General features: G+C 46.8%; 1 protein-coding gene across 1 annotated transcript in view; it reads right to left on the bottom strand.

Moving 5' to 3' along the window:
* The window catches only part of MGRN1 (mahogunin ring finger 1), a 49,746-nt gene extending 29,843 nt beyond the window's left edge, over nt 1-19,903 (bottom strand). The window contains exons 1-3 of the mRNA XM_009277616.1: nt 19,790-19,903; nt 16,696-16,784; nt 10,383-10,529 (exon numbers count right to left, since the gene is read on the bottom strand). Coding sequence (XP_009275891.1) covers nt 10,383-10,529; nt 16,696-16,784; nt 19,790-19,882 — 329 coding nt within the window. The 5' untranslated portion in view covers nt 19,883-19,903. The remainder of the gene's footprint in view (nt 1-10,382; nt 10,530-16,695; nt 16,785-19,789) is intronic.
* Nucleotides 19,904-20,660: the final 757 nt, after the last annotated feature.

The following is a 20,660-nucleotide window of genomic DNA, read 5'->3' as shown; positions in this document are numbered from 1 at the left end:
AGGGACAGGTGTCACATTAGCACCAGGAACTCTAGGCTGAGTTTTTCCTTAATTCAGCTTGGGATATCACACAGGTTTCCCTGACAACCAGCTCCTCGGATTTTGCTGATTCCATTTCTCAAAGAATAACACGGGCAGTACTACTGCCAGCCCTGCGAAGGAGACACCACCAGAGGAGATCAAGGCATTTGATGTGGCTGATTCAGTACAGAGCCCTATCAAGCAGAGCAGTTAACAGAGTGTGCACAGAGGCAAAGAAAAGAGAATCCTTGCTTGAAAAACAGGATTCTGTACTTTTCAGGACATTCAGCTGTTCGGAAACACAGACACAGCTTACAAATCACCAGGTACGTAAGCAAAGGTTGGAAAGCTCCAAGTTCCTTCGGCCTAACTACAACTTTGTGGAGGAGCACAGCACACCAGAAGGGGATGGCAATACAAAGCTTTTCTATATCCGAGGTAATGCCTTCTGGTTTCTGTAAGCAAGGAGCAAGAGGGCTGGGCAGCTCACTTCCAGGGGGGGTGAAGCAAAAACCATGGGAAAAACCCAAGGTGTAGAGTCAAGCAAGAACTGCAGAACTGAGCATCACACCAGAGATGCGAAGACTGGGCTGGAGGATGGCAGAGGTGATTACAGAGGACATGCCTGAACCTTAGAACTCAGCTTTAAGCGATGCTGTGGAAACTTTACATTCAAGAGCTATAGCTCTGACAGCTGCCTGCTGCCAGAGCGCAAGAGCCTGCAGAGACAGCAGGCTGTCCCCCGGGACTTGGGCCAGCCAGCACTGTAACACAGAGCCTTGAAGCATGATGATTAGGATGCATTTTGCAGCTGAAGGTATAAGAACCTGGATACCAGAAGAGGATGAATATTTATTTATTCCTCTCAAACCCAAGGAGGAAAAACCAGGCTCCCCACTGGCATGAACTGCTGCCTTTCTCTGGAAAGCTAGTATAGCTCCTGCACCCTCTGAGGATCCAGAAGGCTTATCAAGTGTCACAAGATCCATGTTAAATTCTGGAAGGCTGTGACGAAGGCCAGGTTCACCACGTGCACTCCGCTCCTCCTGCCAAGGCAGGTGCATTATACTATTTATGACAATACCTTACCCTCAAAGACCATTCTGTACTGCACTGAAATTGTGCTGCTTTACTAGAAGGTCTCACTCCATCCTTTGCATTTAAAACATGGTGTGGGAGAGATCAGAATGACAGGTCTTTTATGTGTGAATTACAGAGCGAGCAATTGAGTGAAGTTTTATTTACTGAGTTGTCAAGCACAATGAATAGAGCAAGCCTGTATCTAGCTCCTTTTGTGGCGCTCTCAAAGCTTCCCAGCTCTGCAGAGAGGCACAATTCTCCCTCTACAGCTGGGAAAGCAGGGGATGCAAGAGTGACTTATCTAAGGTGACAGCAAGTCAGGAACCTACTGGAAATAAAGTGCAGAGGAGAGAATGGAGGTCAGAGACTGCCTGCGTGACATGCACCACAGCAGCGCTGGGAAAGGGGTGTAAACATGCTGATGATGAGTGCCAGGAAGGCCGGAGGACCTCCACTTACAGCACCAGAAGCCCAAACCAGTCTACAACAGGAAAACAAAAACGCTGTTCCAAGGAGGACAGGGTAGAACAATACTCACATAGACTTGCTGCTCTCACCGTCCCTGAGAAAAGAAATAAACCAGGTACATAGATTTTCTGAGCTGAAGAGTATGACAAAAATATCAAGGAGGCTTCCCCAAGTGAACTTTGTGAGCTTGATGCCTCGGACTGTGTGGCTGCCTAGCCCCCATCGCCAAAACACGTCAGAGTTGGATCTGAACACCCAGACAATGCTGAAGACCTCCAGTCAGCAGCCAGTGCTGAGGCTGCCGAGCACCAGCGGGCCAAGAGCCTGGTGAATTCCCTGGAAGTGCTGGTGACCCCAGATTGTCACAGAGATCGATCATCTTTCTAAGGTGATGCACAGGATCCACCGCACAAGTACACACTCCTCGTGCTGCACGGGAGGACAACTTGGCAAGCTGTTACAAAGCAAGTATCCCGCATATTAGTGTGTAAGTGGTCTCTACCCATCCCCAGCCCTTCTGGTTGGCATCTGCTGTATTCGTAAGTCTTCTATTCCCTGCCTATGCTGCTGTGGGCTTACAGCAAACAATAGCGGCGAAGCTCTGCAGAGCTGTGGAGATGTGTTACAGAAAAAGAGAGCATGTATTAAGAATAAAGGATAGCAGAGAACCAATGCGCTGCCTCTCCCTGCATAAAGGCTGAAATCTGAATGTTTGGGCTGCCAGGCCAGGTCTCCATCCAGACGGAAGGTCTAACAAAACCACCTTGCAATCACTGGCAGCTCAGGACGATGGAGAAGTGGGGTCTGTCCTATTAGGTCAGGACCAAACAGAAATCCCTGGTCACATTTTTTTAAACCTGTTTGTTCGCTCAGGTACCCCTGACAGCATGAGAATCATCAGCAAGGCGAGGTACCACACTGCTGACTGCAGCAGCAGCCCCCAGCTCTGTCCTCAGGATTCATGCAGCCCATCTCCTCCTGTAAGCTCTTTGACACACCTTTACTCCCACAAAGCGAAGCTTACACTCCGCACTGACTCCTTCCTCCCCCGTGTCAAACCTTTCCACCCCCCAAAACCAGCTGTGTATCGGAGAACCCCTGTGACTACATCACAGTGATTTTTGAGAGAACAGGAAACAAACTAAAATTATTCCCCAGTCTCACCCCTCCACCATCAGCTGAGAAGCACTCGCTGCCTGCATGGAGAAACTCAGCCCGTGGCTCACACAGGCTTCTCCCTGTACGCAGTCCAGACTTGCTACCAGGCACCTGTAGACCTTAAGTAGCTCCCAAGCCACCGGTGGCATGCTAGTGTTCAGGAACCCCTGGCTAAGTAGAGTTAAACTTCTGTTGCTACATGCTCACTGGGGATGCAACACGAATATGTGGGGGTGTTTCCCCCTCTCGCTCATCCCTGATCAGTGCCTGGGGAAGCTCTCAGCAGGGTGCCAGTCTCAACTTGTGCAAACTTCTTCACCGCTGTGTTCCTCACGCTGAGCTCCGCCTGGCACCGGGGCTGCCTCGGACAGTCAAAAGACGGTTCCTGTTACCACAAGCACGCTGGGACCCCTGACCGAGAAGCACCAAGCGAGGATCCCAGCCAGCTTGCCTCAGAGTTACGCGGAGCACTGTCCAGACCCCATTCCTCAGAGAAAAGCAGGATGCACATAGCAATGTTGCCCCAAGGTACCATTTTTGACTAGTAACGGCTGAGAGACAGTCTGCGCTTTGAAGAGCCTGTGAACAAAATAAGAGTCCTCTTTCTTTAGTAACAGCTACAGACATTGCATGGCAATTTGCAGCGAACCGAGGACAAGGCAGAGTTACTGAAGGCAGAGTTACACGAGAGTTTGAGAGAGGGTACTCAGGAACCAATTCTTTGACTGCTGTAGGCTGTGACTGCCTGGCAGGCTCCATGTCCTCTTACAGGTGATGAGGAGGGAGCCAGTCATGTTCTGCTGGTGTTCAAAGGGGCCAGGAGTTGATGTGGAGCAAGCACGCTGGCCCCCTCTCTCTCCCACCCGCACACTCCCCTTTCATTTTGGGCCAGGATCTCACAGGTCAGCTTCCAGGGAAGAGGGAAGTTGAACAAGTGTCTCAACTCAAAGTGATTTTTATTGATAAAAGAAACACTACCAAAATATGAGAAGGCCAGAGCCCTGGGTCTCAGTCAGAGTTAGGCAAGATCCAGTCCAGAGAGTCTCCCACACGGAGTTTGGAGGCTAACCAGGTGCTAAGTTGGGGCACTGCAGTCCCTGCCAGTCTTCTCCCCTCCCGTTTCCTGCCAGGACTTGAGTTTCCACCCCAGGCCAGGAGGAAACAAACACCTTACCACGCAGCTGAAACCCTGCCGCCCACATCCCGCTCCAGCACCTGCAGAGGTCTGCCTTCAGCTGCTGAACTTACCGGTGAGAGCACTGTGCTCACGACTCCAACCAGGCTTCAAAGCTGGCGGCTTACACAACAGCTACACAGAGAGGCACAAAGGCCAGAACTCTTATTAAAGACAGAGGGTTTGTCTGCTCGGTGAAATCTATACAATTTAGCTCTCCAGCCTGTGAACTTTGCACACTACAGCGTTCCTTTGGGGACTGGTGTCTGCCTGGATCAAAACAGACTTCGGCTGTAAAGGCTTGCGCCTAGCAAAAAACAGCACTCACCTCTGATTTCTTCACACAGAAGAAATCTCTCTGCGCAAAGGATTCATATTAATGAATCCACAGTCCACAGCCAAAAGCGGCAAGAGCACCTTTCAAAGGCCCTGAATAGACAGAGGCTATTAAATAACCAAAGGAACATCTGAGTGCCTCTGCCTCTCCTATGCAAGCTTTAGTGAAAACAGCCATGCGCTGAGCTACCCGTTTCAGTTGGATTTCATTTTGTGAACCAACTATTCAAACTTCCACATGCAGACAGAATATATAATCATTGCAGTGTCACGTCCACCGTCAGCTTAAAAGACTGCGGTAGGATGTTTGCAATGAGTGTAGCAGGCATTGCAAAACAAACAAGGATTTGAGATTTTTTTTTTTTTAAAATATCTAGTATACCCATTTGTGCATCAGCAACACAAACAGCACAGCCCTGAAAAAGGGCAAGGATTGCAGAGCTAGACTGACCTATTTTCATTGTGTTTTCTCTTTATAATGAGAAAACAGAGCTTGGCAACATTACTAGGATACGGAAGAGAACCTTTTCTGTCCAAAGGGGAAGATCTTTTTCACAAGAATGAGCTGCAAAACTCAAACCTCTCATGTCATATTTATCATCAGCTCCTGATCTGCCTGGATTGCTCATGTCTTTAGAGCTGGCTGTTTTAAGTGCTTCCAGCTAGAGGGCTGGTTTGACTTCTTCCCCTGAGGAAACAACCGCTCCTGTCAGGTTTTAACTACACAATCCTTCCTGCTAGTCAGCAGGATACCTACAGCTGGAAGAGTCCCGGGGGCCCTCCCAGGAACAGGCTAACAGTGTGCACATCAAGGCTTTTTCCAGAAAAGGAAAGGATGCATTCGTAGAGCACACACAAAAAGGTAATACAAACATCTCCGCAGCCTGCTACAGAAAACATACCTGCCTCCTAAACCGAAGACATCCAAGGGTACAAACACATGAACCAGTTACTGCAGGAGAAGGCAGGCTACGAACTGGGAGTCCTTCAACTATTCTCTAGGAGCTGCTGAGGAGTACTGCCAGCCCTGCAACGGAAACGCAATGCAGAGTACCCTCTCATTTATCTGGGGGGAAATTACATGCTTATGGGCAATCACTAGCAAGTAGTCGACGTACAGCTCGCACACCTGTGTGTTTGTGCCTCCTATATGCTAAGGCAGAGATTCTCATGCCATTTAGATAGGGCCCATTCCAGTCACCCTTCGCCTTTTGGCCGAGATGGCTGAACCCTTCCTTGCTGCACGTGCCAATCGCTTCTACCGTAGGCACGGAGCTGCCTCTCCGGCTGGCTAGTCTTAAAACCCAGTTAGCATCACGGATTCTGACAGCAAATTTCTCTTTGTTTGTAGGACATTTTTGAAGCTGACAGGTACTGCTGTGCCCCAGTGACACTGAGCAATACAAGGCTTGTCCTCACGGGTGAGCAGTCAAGCTGTTATGATGGTTTCCCCAACCAGGGTATTCCCTGCTTTCTACCCAGCTGCCGGGAAACTGAAACCGAACGAAAAGGACAAACAGAAATATCACTCTCTCCAAGCCAGCCAGATCACAGGCCAACTCCCCAAGAGCACACCCACCACTAACCAAAGATGCGAGCAGATCCTCGGGGAAGACGCTGGGCTAAATTTCACTGGGGGGACTGCCACAGGAAACAGAAGCACAACGGAACAGTTTGCCCATTTCCAAAACCAAAGAAAATGGACACAACCAGAAAAATAAATAAAACTAAGGATATCAGGGGTCTTGAGCTGTTCAGAGGCAGGTCACCGCTAATTCCATGCCATTAAAGAGACTCTGGACATAGGCAGATCTGGTCTCTGTTACCCTTGGGGTAACACAGTAGCTGGTCCTCTGAGAACTAATGTGTTTTACCCTAGAGAGTCTTTAGGCTCACTGCAAAGTAACTGGGCAAAAGATATTCAGAAGGCGAGAGCAGTCATCCTCTCTAGACTTAAACTAATTCCCATTTCATCCAAGAGGCTTCTACAGATATCTGCACTAGCACCAGAAAGTGCTGAGTACCTTCCCCTGGGCGTGGGGCTGCAGAGGTGAAGACACCTCTACAATCACCAACAGCCACACGTTTGCCTCCTCCAGACTTTACTGGTCAACTGCAGTCCCACAGCGGTGACGATACAGCTCCCCGTGAAACTCAGAGTTCAACAGTTCAGGACAAGAGGCAGGCAGCAGTTGGGAGCTACGTGTTCCCAAGATCTTGGCTGGGAAACGGTATAGCTGAGCACATCTCCCAGCACGATTACCTGGGAAAGTCTGCTGAGCACTCCTTTGAGACAGGTTAGGACGGGCAGCACGTACTGATAAAGCCACCAGCTTCTAAACAGAGCCCAGACAACTCCAGGAGGAAGCTTCCTGGCTTGCAGAGGAAAAGGCTTCCCTTTGGTCACGGAGACCAGCTAATCCTGAAGGCAGGCCCATGACACACAGAGCGTTGTGGCTCTCAGATGAGCAGAGGCTCTACAACGAGCAATGCCTCTGCTCAGGGAGAGCCACCTTCCCTCCCCTCCCTCCTCTCACCCCAAATTGTAGGAACATAACAACGTTCCTAGCAGGAGTTTCACATGAGCAGGAGCGCTGATACTATCAGGATCAGTGGTTGTTTCAGCAGAGAAGCAAGAATAACTTGTTTAGCGTTTCTAAGGAGCCATGCTGCAGGCTGGGGACTAGGAGAAAATTTCTGCTTTTGCCAAGGGTCCAGAAAGTTTCTCCCATTTCAGGATTTAGCATCAATTTAGGAGAGTGGAAAAAAAAAAAAAAGTGTTTTGTTTTAAAGAGCATCTTCTTCCCAATCAAGTGCTGGACACAGCAATAGGAAAAGTTTTGAATTTATACACAGTGCATGCGTTTGCACATGCTTGTTCCTTGAATATAGCTGTTAGCACCAAAAGAACTTGAGAAAAAGGAAAAACTACCAGCCCAGGCAGGGGGAAGCTGCATTCCTATTAGTGCACTAAAAATGCACTCGCTCCACTTAGAGCGTTAAGAATGCAGCCCAGATTTTTTTTTTTTCCACTAGAATTTGAAAAGAATAAATCAAAGTAATTATAGCACTGCCCTTTCAGAATTGCTTTGCAAAGCTGAAATCAGAGCTTCAAAAGGTTTTTACCAGCAGCCAGCAAATCCAGAGAAGCAGAGATGCCTACTTTGGGCAGCTGCACTAGCCCCAAGACGTGCTTCGTGAGCCACTTCCACATGGAAAAAAAGCCTGGGTTGAATTAAAGCAGCTTATAAAGTCTATATTTGTATCTCACTTCCCCCAGCCCTCATTACCTACACATCTGCATGAAATCAGGATCATGCCTTCCAAAAAGTTCCCTGGCTTCTGGTGCAGCCCCCCACACCCCGCACAGTTATTGCCCAAGAACTCCAGAGCAGAGACAGACAGTTCATCACTCCTATACTATGGGGAAATTAAAGTATGATTTATTAAATAAAAGGCCAGCAGTGGAAGCAAGAGCTGAATCCGAGTGCTTTGACTTTTGAGGTAAAGGTTTAGCGCACTGGGGACTGCTGCCACCCTAGCAGGGCAGCACAGTATCGTCAGCTACATTTTATTAGCGAGGTAATGACTGCTGACTACTGATCCTGGTTTCGTGCAGAGGCAGGTAGGATTCATGAACAAAGGCTTCTCCTCCGCCATCTGAACAGAGATCCATCTCTCAGTGAACCATGGACAGGGTGGATTAACAAATTCATATTTTAAAAAAAAAAATTTCCTTCAAAGTTGACAGTTGTGTTAGCTTTGAGAAACTCTACCTAGGAATTGTTCAAATTAAATTTAAAAAGCAACTAGGTAGTTCATGTTTGCTGCATAAGCTTTAAAGAACAGACAACAGCACTGGTGACAGTCACTGGCTTAGTGCACGGCACTAAATTTCAGTAAAACGTGTTCTGAAGTGAACCAGAAACTGTGTTTTCCTCCTCCAATTAACTGACAGAGTTCTGAGAGGAGAGCTACTAGTTACAGAAGACTGAAAACACACTCTGCCCAGAAACAGTTATATTCGGTAACTACAATACTTCCATTAAGCAATTATTATTCAAGGCACAACTTGGCAAGACAGTCTCTTAAGAGTCCAACATAGAGCAGTTTAACCAACAAGAATGCTACATCGCTGGTCTCGGGTGATTCAGTGGCACTTCCACCCCAACACAGCTTGGTTCAAGACACAGGTTAAAAAAAAAAAGTATCTTTTCTTTTTAGAATAAACTTTCTCTTTTGCCATTTTGACACAACAAAATGCAAAACTAGGAGTCTGAAAAAATACAATTTAAACTATATGTATATTCTGTACAGACTTAAGCTCTTTGTAAAATGTAGCACAAAGTTTGATATGAAGCTTACGCTGACTTGTACATGCAGATGTTTCATTGTTGCTGACCAGTGACAAATTCTCCTTCGAGGGAAACCAACGAGCGAATATGCAAAACAGGATTAAAATCAAGATTTAAAACAAGACTTGCTGATTTAAGCCATGGCTGAAGTCTGGCAATGTAAATACATCCACCCTGGCCATAGAGGCCCTCAGTTCTCCCCATTAGCCCATAGCCGGTTTCCTTCTCAGGTCAAAAACCAAGGAACACTGCAGGGCAGCACAAGGGACACTGGCCACTTCTCCACGTTGTACCTGTATTAGGAAAAGAGGACTTCAATCTCCAAGGCTGCCATTCCAACACCTTCACTAGCACTAAATTCACAGGAAACCTAAGGACCTAAGAGACAGAACACGGAAACTTTATCAGGATTTCTAAGGCATCCTGCTGCATTCAGCTCTGCTCAGGAAAAACTGGATCTAAATAGAAAGCGTTTTCAGAGTTTGTCGAGAGATATTTTTCAAGCACTTAGAAGGAGTTAATTTATTACCTCCCCAAAACAAAGGCAGCCATAGGCTTCAACAGAAGAAGAGAAGGGGCCTAAACAAAAATTCTGGATCAGGATATCCTCCAGTTTGGAGGAATGCAAATCTGGATGGGAGCATTGAGCTTGTCTCATTTCTAAAAATACACTATTCATTGATCATTAGCGGGATGTTTATACTTCGCATAAAACACATAAGCCATTTTATGGTTTGTCATACATATTTCTCCCCGCTGAAACCTCTGCGGATCCCTTCAATAAAATGTAAGTTTACCCCCAAATCCAGAGCACCACTGCAGAAGCCATCAGCACTATGTGCACAGAGCCGCTGATCAGCCAAAAGCCTCTACTAGAGGAAGCCAAGAGCTTCTGCAGCCTGAATCTTCCTTTACCCATAGAACAAAAAGAATTCTTTGTCCCATGGCCATCGGAAGCCTGCCATGATGTACCAGCAGCTCACGTGCACCCAACTCGCACCAGGGAGAGCACGTTTCAGCCACCTTAGCTCTTAATACAGAGAGGAAATTTTCCTAGTCTTATGGGGTACAGTGTTGATTGGAATGGTTTAAATGTGCCGATTTAGACAAAAAGGTTTTGAAATCCGTAGGGATGCACTACCAGCGTATGAGAAAGACTCCACGGATGACTTTTTGACCATTCTTTCTACAGCTAGCCAAAGGCTAATATGTGTACCTGGCAGGAAACACACGGGCAGGGTTTCAGGCAGTAAATCCTCCTGACAGCCACCTCACAACAGCCTGTGTCGAGGTGGTCATTTATCCCAAAAGGGGCTTTGGGTGGGCCTCAATTCCACAGACTCGCTATGTAAATTTCAGACTGAACTTTACTTTGGTGGCCCAGATGCTCCCGTCACAGGGAACACAGAAATCCAGTGAGTTAGGTGATCTGGAAAAGAACAGGTAGCATTCGAAGGGAAGGGTGGTTGGTTTTTTCCATTTCATGGAACATCTTACTGACAAAGCATACAGCTGTGAGTTCCTCTCCTTTGTTGCACACAGAATGGTTTCCCCACACCCAAAAACCAAACCAAAAAGGGAACAAGAGGGGATATTGGCTATGTGGGGAGGGAAGTGAAAGTAATATTCAAAGCTATCAGAACATATAAAACAAACAGAAAAAGAAGAGATTTCCCTCTCCACCATCTGTGGCAGCACTGCCCTTGGGGGTGATTAATGAGAGATGTTTGACAGGCTCATCACCTGAGAGCTCCTGTGCCCCTCCACGCACCCACAAGCCCAGGACTTACACTGCCATGCCACCAACAAACTCTTCCGTAGCCTGGCAGTAGATTGTGATGGCAACACGGGCATCCGCATCAAATGTGAACTCCAGGCTGTACAGGACTTTCTGCTTCCCATTCTCCTCAGTAGGACTGTCAACATCATCTTTATACCTGAAAGACAATGCCAGAGGATTAGAACGTATATTTATGAGATATCATGAAGATCACTCTGGAAATCAGGACAAGAGCACTCCAATCTCGGTGTTCTGGACAGTCAAGGCACCATGGGCTTCCACCTGGGGCTTCCCAGGAGATTTCCGTTCTTTCCTCTGAGGAAGGTTCTTCCAAGATTTGACTGAAGTTATTAAAGTGAATTATTTAACGACGGTGTTGAGGGATCTGACCCAGCCTTACAGCGCCAGGACACAGAATGAGACAAGAAAGCGAACTCTTGAGCGTCAAACCCTTAGGAGAAGAAACATTCTCCTTCCTTTTAGATCTTCACATTAGGCTCAGTATTTGGGCTAAAGAAATCCTGCATGGGCCTAAGAAGCCTAAAGCCTAATTCTTTTAACTCTGCAAATGAAATGGTGCATGACAGGCAAAAAAACAAGGCTTCTGTAACACAAAGAACTCCTGATGCTCAACAAAAGGCCTCCAGTATCACACAGAAGATGATATTCAGATCAGAAAGCATCCAAGTGTAGGAACTTCAAATACCTTTAAATGGACAAATCATGAACTAAACCTTTGATGCTGTTAATGACTGAAGCTTGCACACATTTATTGTATGAACAAAAATTAACACATTCAACTGCTTAACAGACGCGTGATAACCAATACAAGAATGAGTTTAGAAGTTATTTCAGTTATAAAGGTGAGCCATAACTTGGCTATGGGCTACTGTACAGCTGGATCCCACTGTGTGATCACCACTGCCCAGTACTACTCCTTCTCCCTACTGCTGGAAAAGGCAGGTAACAAATCCGGTGAAGAGGGTGGTATGAAGCAAGCTCCAGGGCAGCGAGCTATGGCCATGGACGAGCAGTGAGTTACGGCATGCCAGGAGCGGCCAGGGAGACCAGCAGATCCTGGAACAAGCAGCCGACACAACACACCATGAGAAGATCTCCCCTGCCTTGAAGCGCAAAGTGACAGACAGAATGCACGTGATTCACTGGCAGGGCAGAAGCAGATTCTCATCCATAAATTCAAATCCCACTGTAATCCTACGACTGTAGGTATCACCGTTAGTTCACGCACCACATAGGAACGGTGAATGCAGCAGGTTGCCTTTGAGAAGTGTACAACACTACTTGATTTGCTGCCCAGCTCCAGCCTCACTTGTCTATCGGTACTACCTTAATTGCCACGATGCCTGGGTCAAAGCCAAGCAGCTAAACTATTCAGGAAAACCTTGGCACCGTCTCTGATTTCACAGTATCAGTCGGCCTCCCTTCATCAAACAGCCGTGATGAATATGCTGCACTGTTGAAAATACTCAGAAATGGGCTAGGCATACCTCCATAATTCAATCTAAAAATTGTCAAGGGAATTCGTATTTACTGAGTTCACCGAGATGTAATAACTGCTGCCTAATTAAGAGGGTTCCAGCATGAACTTTACTTAACACCACACTGAACAAGAATGAAGTGTTCAGCTTCAGCAATTTAATACAGAATGTGCAAAATAAAATTTAAGAGCAGTATAATCAAATACCTAACACCCATACTTGTACTAATGTAGCCCTAGTGAATCGCTATAGCATACATTCGCATTCCTGTCTAAAGGACTTGGAGAGCTCCAAACAAGACTCTTGCCAGAGGTTCACCTAGGTCAGAACAGCAAATCAAGCTAGAATACACCCAGCACGCTAGTATAAGAAAGACAAATCCCAACTTAGAGTCTGAGCATCTGTAGCAGCCTGGATACAATATAGAAGCAAGATGGCATTTTCACACAAGCTGGTTGCATTCAAAGAATAAAATCACGGCACTGGAAGGCTGTAAACAAGAAACACTAGCCAGCAGGGCAGGTTTGCCTAGAAAACACGGGGATAGCATCAACATTTTGTGCTGGACTGACCCAAGAACACAGATGGCAACAATCCGCTCACAAGTGTTGCGTGCGTCCAAGAAAGCAGCAGCACAAAGCTCCTGCAAATTCTCTCTTGCTGCGCTGCCCTCCGTTGATCCGAGGTTGGCAGCGAAGGATCCAGGCTGATACACTTGCCACTTCTTCCAGAAGAAGTAGGGTGGGGGAGAACCAGCACCCCTTCCAGGCAAGCACCGATGAGGGCTACTTCGTAGACCTATACTCACTGCATACATAGGTAGGTATTAAAATAGATGCCTGGCACATGCATGAGTTACAGATCGACAACACAGATCTAGATACCTATAACAGCCCCAAGTAACAAGGTGGGAGACCTGGGGTTGGGGCACATCACACAAAAGCAACATGTCATTAGTAAAACCATTGCCTGTTTTGTCTTCTCGGTGAAGTCACACAAAGCATACGGGTTCCCAGATCACCCTCCTGCTCCCAACTTCACCTCTGCACCTCCCTGCCAGCACTCAGAATGTGCTTCCATCCTTTCAAGAAGAAAAGGGGTTAAACCGAGACTAGAATAGATCTGTTGCCCTGGGAAACCACTGAGGGGCCACTACCAACTGCAGTGCCTGGAGAGAAGGTTTCTGGAGGATGCATCTGCTGGGAAGTAAGAGAGTCAGAGCCCTGTCTGCCTGGAACAGCATCACTCGAGCAGGGGGCAAGGTATACGTGCCTAAATGGTGACAGTCACGGCAAGGCTGCGTACACATCTTCCTGTTGTAACATGCCTGGTGCTGGAGGTTAAGAAAACCACCTGCCACATAGCAAGGAGTTCAGGTGAGAACAGACTGCATAAGCGGCTATGCCAGCTGGTAGCTGGACCAAGGAACAAGCAAGGACTACTTTGGTGCATACTTTGAGAGGCAGAGACATCTCATGTTCCACCTTAAAGTGCAGGAACGGTGGGATGTAACTTCAGGGGAGTAACAAGACAAAGCCACACATTTTGCATTCCTTCTTTCTTTGCAACAGACGTGGCAGACAAGGAGGTGGTTCAGGTGGTTCAAGAGCTCTTCTGTCTCCACCTGCACTTGAAGTTCACAGTGTACATTTAGTCAAGCCCTACAGACAGCGTTGACGTGAGGTGGCCACAGGTGCATGCACAAATTTAGAAACCAGTGACTTTGCTAGGTGTGCCTTTCGGTCATGCACACAAGTCAATCACATAGCCTTCACAATCACATGTATAGAGCAGAAGAGACTGACCACCTTTGAGAACAAATAGCTGATCCAACGTTATGATGAAAAAGGCAAAGCAGGATGACCAAGGGAGCTGAGGCCACCTGGTCTGACATCACTTCTGGATAAAATAATGGAAATGCTGGAACTTTTTGTTTGTCTGTTAAAGAATTAAAATATAAAAATATAATTAACAGCAGCCATGACAATTTTATAGAAATAGGTCGAGTCGAACCTGATTTCATCCTTTGAGGAGATTAAAAAGTTTGACCAACAACTTAGTAGACACGCAGGATAAATGCTAAGTATTGCTTGACTTAGTATTGTGAGATATGCATTACAACAGTGTTAGAGCAGGCATTAAACGAAGTAAGAACTAGCTGACATCTCTATCACAGCATTGACTTTCATGGGGGGAGATCATCATCAAATGGAGGCTTTCCTATTTGGGGGTTCTGCAGAGATCTACACAGTTTAACGCTATCCAGGGCTGCAGAGCAGGCAGTCCCAGCACCCTCACCATCTCCACTGCGGGACAAACAGCTCCAAGGATCAAGGTCAGCCCCGCTGTGCTGGAGAGGGAATAGAAGGGATTTCCCTTCTCACTCACAGCAACTCACCTGTCTCCCCTCGGTCCCTATCAGCCACCTCCCTCTCAGGCCCTTATCCAAAATGCTCGGTGGTCTCACTCCTCTCCATGATATTGCTGCTGCTTCAGACACATTCCCAAACCACTATAGCTGCTGATTCCTTCGGCGCTTTTGTTCCATGATGCTATCTGAAGCCCAAAGCCCACGCTGAAGCAGAGAGGCTGTCCCAGGACGCAACTCTTCCACGAAACACATTGCCTCATGAGTTGATCTTCCTCCTGCAACTGGAAGTGCTTTCAAGGTAAGAGTAAACAGCCAGTACCAGCCTATCAGGTACTTCAGCTCTGAAATAAAGCTTCCAATCCAGGGCCAAAAGCGGGACACAAGACAGACGTGAGGCAGTCTTTCTGTTAGTTGTTGACAGCAAAACTCATGCTACCCTCCGCTGAGGTTCAGAGTCTCATCCTGCTAGAAATCAAGCACTCACACGAGGTGTCAAAGACTCAGAACTTCAACACCAATATCCACAGGTTTACTGCTTCTCTCCAGAGCTGCTGTAAACATTTAGGATTTGACAAAGCTCAGAATTTTGTCTGGTCAGAGCCAGGCAGGAAGCCCAGAGTGGACATTTCCTCATATTCCTCCATAAAGCCCTACACTCCAAATTATGGATCAACACCCTCTTCACAGGTGAACAATGACTTTTCAATTAAACACAAGGAAAAACCAAAAAGCTTTGAGGACTTTACCATTAAAAACCTACTTTACACCTAGACACTCATCTCAGTATCATTTTATTTGGTGGCAGAGGTCAATTAAAGGTCAATTAAACTTAACTTGTTCTGGAAAGAATGTGCAAGCCTCAACCACTGGTTGCAAATAAGCCAAGCTGGAGAGGGCACAAAGTGTCTTTACGTGCACAGAGGGAGAAAGGAAAAGCCTCTAGTCGAGAACGGTAGAAAAGCACGAGACAGAATGTGCCCTTGCGGACCGGCAATTAAAATGTCATTTTGGGTCTACATCAGTACAAAATTAAATAGAGTAACGTTGGCGGTGTTGTCGTCAGCACTAACATAGCAGCAGCAGCACAAGAGCCTGTGAGAGCTCATGAGGCAGAGAAAGAACCGATAGTACCAGGAATTAGATGGATGCAAACCTAGACACTGTCAAGGTGCATGGAAACTATATTTCAAACAGTCCAGAGCTGCAACTCTGCTCGGGGGGACAGGACATGCAACCACAGAAAGCAGAATGACAGAACTGTATGTACTAAACCCCACCAACTCCTCCATTCAGAGCAAGACCTCTCCTTCCTCAGAAGCAAGGCTTCTGAGAGATGTTACACTGCTTATGTGGATGCCTGCAAGGACAACAAAATACCCTTTCCACAGCAAGTGTGGGAGGAAAAGCAAGACTTTTTCCTAGAGAAGTACTTCACCCTTTAGCTGAAAAAGCCAGACAGCATTCAGAGCAGTTTACCAATGGTTACTTTTTCAGAAGTTCTTCCCTCTTTTCCTGTTCAATCAGTTTTGAAACCACAGGTATTGCTTATTTAAAAAAACAAAACAAAAAAAACCAACCTTCACTTTTCACATAAACTGAGGGTTTTGTGTGGTTATGACTCAAATTACTCACGTTACGCCATGCTCTCAGAACCACCTTGGCTGAGAGTTGAAGCTGGCCCCCTGCCAGTACTCCAGCCCTGCGCCTGAAACGCAGAATTCAAAGCAACTCAAGGATCTTTGAGAAATGCTCTGCCTGGACATCTGCCCAGTCGCTCAGACCAAAACAAAGCCCTGTGTGCTGGGCCCCTGTACTTCAGCCATCTGTTTGAAAGAGGGCAGCCGCAGGTCGAATTGCTAGCCGTTGCATTTAATCCAGCTAGTGCCGTTTTAGATCTCAGTGTAGAGCAATGAAAGGTAACAGATCTCCATGATTATCCAGACCTCCTTCCCCTATGCATGGGACACAAGCCATCTAAATGAATGCAGAACACTAGGACCAAACTGTATCTTGGCAGCAGGAGAAACCTGAGGAAGTTTCACTCAAGACCAATCAGTCTTCTTGGCCTGTGACTTGCACCAGAATCAGCTACTTTCTGGCTTCTCCTCGCACAAGAATGTAGACAGGAATCTGTCTGTAGGGTTTATTGACCTGACGAATATCTTCCATTCATGCCAATGATTTCATGGTTTTGTTTACCACTCTAGGCTGTCCTGTAGAGACAGATACATCGCTGGTCCTGTTTGGAAACACAGACTGCTCAAGTCTAGGGATAAGGAGCATATAAATCACCTGAAAGCTCTGATCACAAGGGAACACAGAAACCTCTGGACATATCTAGCAACGAGGATCTGGAATTCAGCTAGTTCTCCAAAACCTGATCAAATACAGTTTGGCTCTGGATGACAGATTGCTGGGTTGAATAAAATGAAAGGTTCAGGCAATAACAGTACCTCACAAGTCGAAGAGAGTCTTTGCGGATATTCACCAAACTTCTCAGCGTCTTCACTGGCTCATGTGGAGCTGGAGTTACATAGGGAAACTGGAACAAAAAGGCAAATAATTCTTCTATTATTATACCATAAAAGGTAGCAGCATGTTACTTGGCATACAATTTACCCAAACCAAGAAACATCTACCTTTAAGGGTACTCAGTACAACAGCCACAAGGAACAGTAATGGAGGATTCTATTTACAGATAAATCGAGCATGTTTCAGGATGAAAACTGATTGCTGCTCTGGCCCAGCAATAGCTCATATTGGGAGTATGCGCTTTAAGAAAGGGTATTGTCACAAGCTCTTTTTCTGCACCCTGAATTCTCAGTCTGGAAAGCCTTGCTCTCACAAGCTTTTATTTCCACTAAAGAAACCACGTCCAGCTTGAGCAGAAGAAATGCAGCTCTTTCATGTGTGTTACAGCATGCAAACAGTGACTTGACTGCTAATCAGCATGCCGAAGCCCTGGATTACTGGGGGAAACTCTTTTTATTCTGAAACAATGGGGCAAATGTTCTGGAAAAGAAAAGAAAGAGACAGGGATAGGGGGCCTCATTCTATTCTACAGTCAAGAGACTTTCTCTCACAGATTGTCCTTTAAATAAAGGATGATAATGCTTCAGACTGCAATTCTCCTTACTGGTCACAGAATCTCCAGCGAGAAATGCAAAGGAAACTGCTTACTGTGGTGACCACAACCTGTACAGCTGCAGACCTGCCTGCTGGGTCTCCCATCTGCTCAGCGAACTCTGAAGCTGAGACATCCGCTCACACAACTGCCAAGTTTGATAGGTGCTCAGACTGGGGACACAGACGTGCTCCAAGTCAGAGCAGCAGCACGACACAAAGGTACAGAGCTACGGGACAGGCTTTCGGGCAGAAGGTCACTCTGAACGTATCCAGCAACAGTGCCACCACGCAGCCTCATTAGAAGTGGGGTCCTTCAAACACACATCTACTAGGTGACCTGGAATGGTGTAGAGAGAGTGACTGACATGGAGCAGAAGTACCAGAGACCATCAATATACATTTCCTTAGAAACAAGCAGTCTGCTAAACAGGCAGCCAAACGCTGCTGCAGCTGAACTTCAGGGCAGCTCCAGGACACAACCTTTCAGTGTTGTCCCCTCAGGCCACAGAAACGTATTGGTGGGGCAATAGCCAGAGCCTGAGGAAAAACGTGCTGTTCCCTGACTGACACGAGCACGCCACAGAAGACCCCGTGCCACAGCCACAGGCAGCAGAGAATTCACGGGACAGCAGCAACTACTTTCCTTGCACCCTGACTGCTCGGCACTATGGTTGGTAGCACTGCTTTACACAGAGCAGTCAACACCTCAGTTACTCCAAAGCGATAACTTGGCCCACGTCCAGAAAGCAGTTTTGCTGGTCTGTGTTCAAGTGTTTTTTTCCTTGAAGAGTAATTAGAGCCGCCAAAGGGCATTAACTTTACATAGGCAAACTATATACCACGACAGCCTCCCTCTCTTAAACCTATTTGGCAAATGTCCCACTGTGTTAATAGCATTCTCACCCACTCCCCTCTGAAGAAATGATGAAACTCAGTGCCGGGATGTCTGCAAGGAAACCCAGGCTGAGACATGCAGGCAATTTAACTCTGCAAGGTTAGTCCCTACAGCCATAGGCACATGGGATACTTAGCTAACAGCTGCGCCTTCTGCTTTTGTTGGAGCGCTGTGCAGCTGCTAGTCCCAGAGCAAAGGAGCAGCAGTCGTCTTTTAACCACTGTCCTGCACAGGCCCTGTATGCAGACATGGCGCAGGGTACGTGCTGAGCATCCCCATGCCTGCATAGCACTGTTACATCCAGAACAATCTCCGTCTAATGTTCCTCCTTCCTAATTCTGATGCTCGCCTGCAGTTTCTGCTTGAACAAGGGCTTTCTGGATTCTCCCTTGTCCTACCCTGCAGAGTCCTGTTAACTAACTGTGGTGCTGAGAAGACCAATGGCACAGCCCAAGGACAGCTCAGAAAGTAGAACGTGCTTGTCAGTGGTCCAATTCAAACATCAAGTCATCTTGCCTCATTTCCCCTATCTGTAAAACAGGGGTGACACTGAACTGCCTCCGAGCACTACAAGCATGAATTAACTAATAGTCACAGCTTTTCTGAAGATAAGAACCGTGACATCAATTTTTCATTTTCATGTTTTGAAGCTGCAGAAACAACTAGGAAAATAGCTGGCAAAGCAAGCAGCTCTTTTCCCTTTCCTCTCCAGTACTCTGAAAACATCTCTAAATGGCTCCTACTCTGTTACCTTTTGGTTCTTTTTAAGCAGTTCTGAGATGCAAGAGAAATCCAAAACGTAACACTTGCATAAAATTCCTATCTGTCCCTCACAACAGTGCTACTCGCTGTTCACAACAAAAGAACAAGCCAATCACTCGAGCAGGTAGCTTTTCGCAGTCTCATAAAACACCTGTGAGCCCAGAAATACCTCCATGTTCCAACTGGGAAAACTAAAGGAGGGACTTTCTGAGCAGCCCACCTAGGTTACAAAGCAAACAAAAATCACCAAATATCAAGATCTGTCTTAACACCGCCCTACGCCCAGTCAGGCCACTCGTTTACACAGAGAACAGCACGTGTTGAACACTGGCTGGAGTCCATCCCACGTGCCCAGGAGCCCTGTGAAGTTCAGGCTCTGAGAGCCGATCTGCTTCCCAGCCTTCTCCTCTCTGCAGCATGTTTTACACTCGCTCAGACAAACAATCAGAATTAGTCCCAAAATCTGTGCTCCTGAGTCCCTGTCCTTCTTCCCCCACTACTTCGTCCTTCTGCCCTAAGTGAAAATAAGCCTAGAAGGTGAATACTGTTTCTTAGAAAAACTCTGCTTGCATCTGAACAGCTATGGCAGCTGGCAAGCTGGGACGTGGGGTGGGGGAACGCTCTTGCACCTCACGCCGGAATGACACTCCCCAAGTAGGGAGGGTCTCTTAGGTCTGTGCTATCCTCCTCTACAAGCCCCGCACATGATTTTCCAAAACAGGCAGAAAACAAAAGGGTAAAATAGACAGCATATAGGAACTTGCCTGAACAGGTCTATTCCCGAGGAAGTTTAGATCCATGTTCTCGCCAAAAAGGTAGCCCTCAGGGTGAGGGGTGTCAAACTTCTCGCCTCCCATAAAGAAGTGACTTGCAAAGTAGTTTCCTAGAAAAAAAAACCACAAGGGAATAAAAAAAAAAAACCTCTAAATGAGTGCTTTCCAGAGAACAGCTGGTCTGTGCAGTTTTTAATTCACAAGTATAAAAGAGCACAAGACATAGAAAATACTTGCTAGTTCACTCCTTCCCTGTACTACTCACAGCCACTGCCAACAGTAGAAGCAGGGCGGGGGGGGGAAGCCCTAGAATAAATCATTACAGTGGAGATAATTCCATTTTAACTCGTTTTCCAGAGAAGGGACAGGGAGCAGTAAGAGTCAGCCCTTTCCAATATTGCTCAATTTTGATGAATTCTTCCTCTTTTCTCCACCTTCCAGTGTGAAGTCCACTCCCACAAAGACCATCAACCTGCTCAGAGGAGCATGAGGCTTCCTCCCACTGCAAAGCCCTGCACAGCCAGAGGGGCTCCTGTTGGGCAAAGTTTGCCTTCCCTCCCCTCTTTCACTCCCATATCCCAGGGCGAGAACCACACAAAACCTTTACTGTGAGTGCTAGAGACTATACGCCTTGGTGCTGGATTTAATTAATAACATCGACAGTTCTAAATGCAGAAGCATGGATGTCTGGGAGAGATAAACCCTGGGACTGACTAAACTGAACTTCAGCTGTGAAACCTTCACCACAGATTTGTTTCGATTCATCTTTAAGGTGATGCACTACAGTGCAAATTGCAGGAGACGAAGCGTGTGCAACGTCACTGGGATTCTGGAGCACTGGATTAACTGCTAAATCAACCGA

The sequence above is a fragment of the Aptenodytes forsteri genome, unplaced genomic scaffold (genome assembly GCF_000699145.1).
Source record: "Aptenodytes forsteri isolate BGI_AS27 unplaced genomic scaffold, ASM69914v1 Scaffold26, whole genome shotgun sequence".
Taxonomy (NCBI): Eukaryota; Metazoa; Chordata; class Aves; order Sphenisciformes; family Spheniscidae; genus Aptenodytes; species Aptenodytes forsteri.
This window is presented reverse-complemented; position numbering and strand designations above follow the sequence as displayed.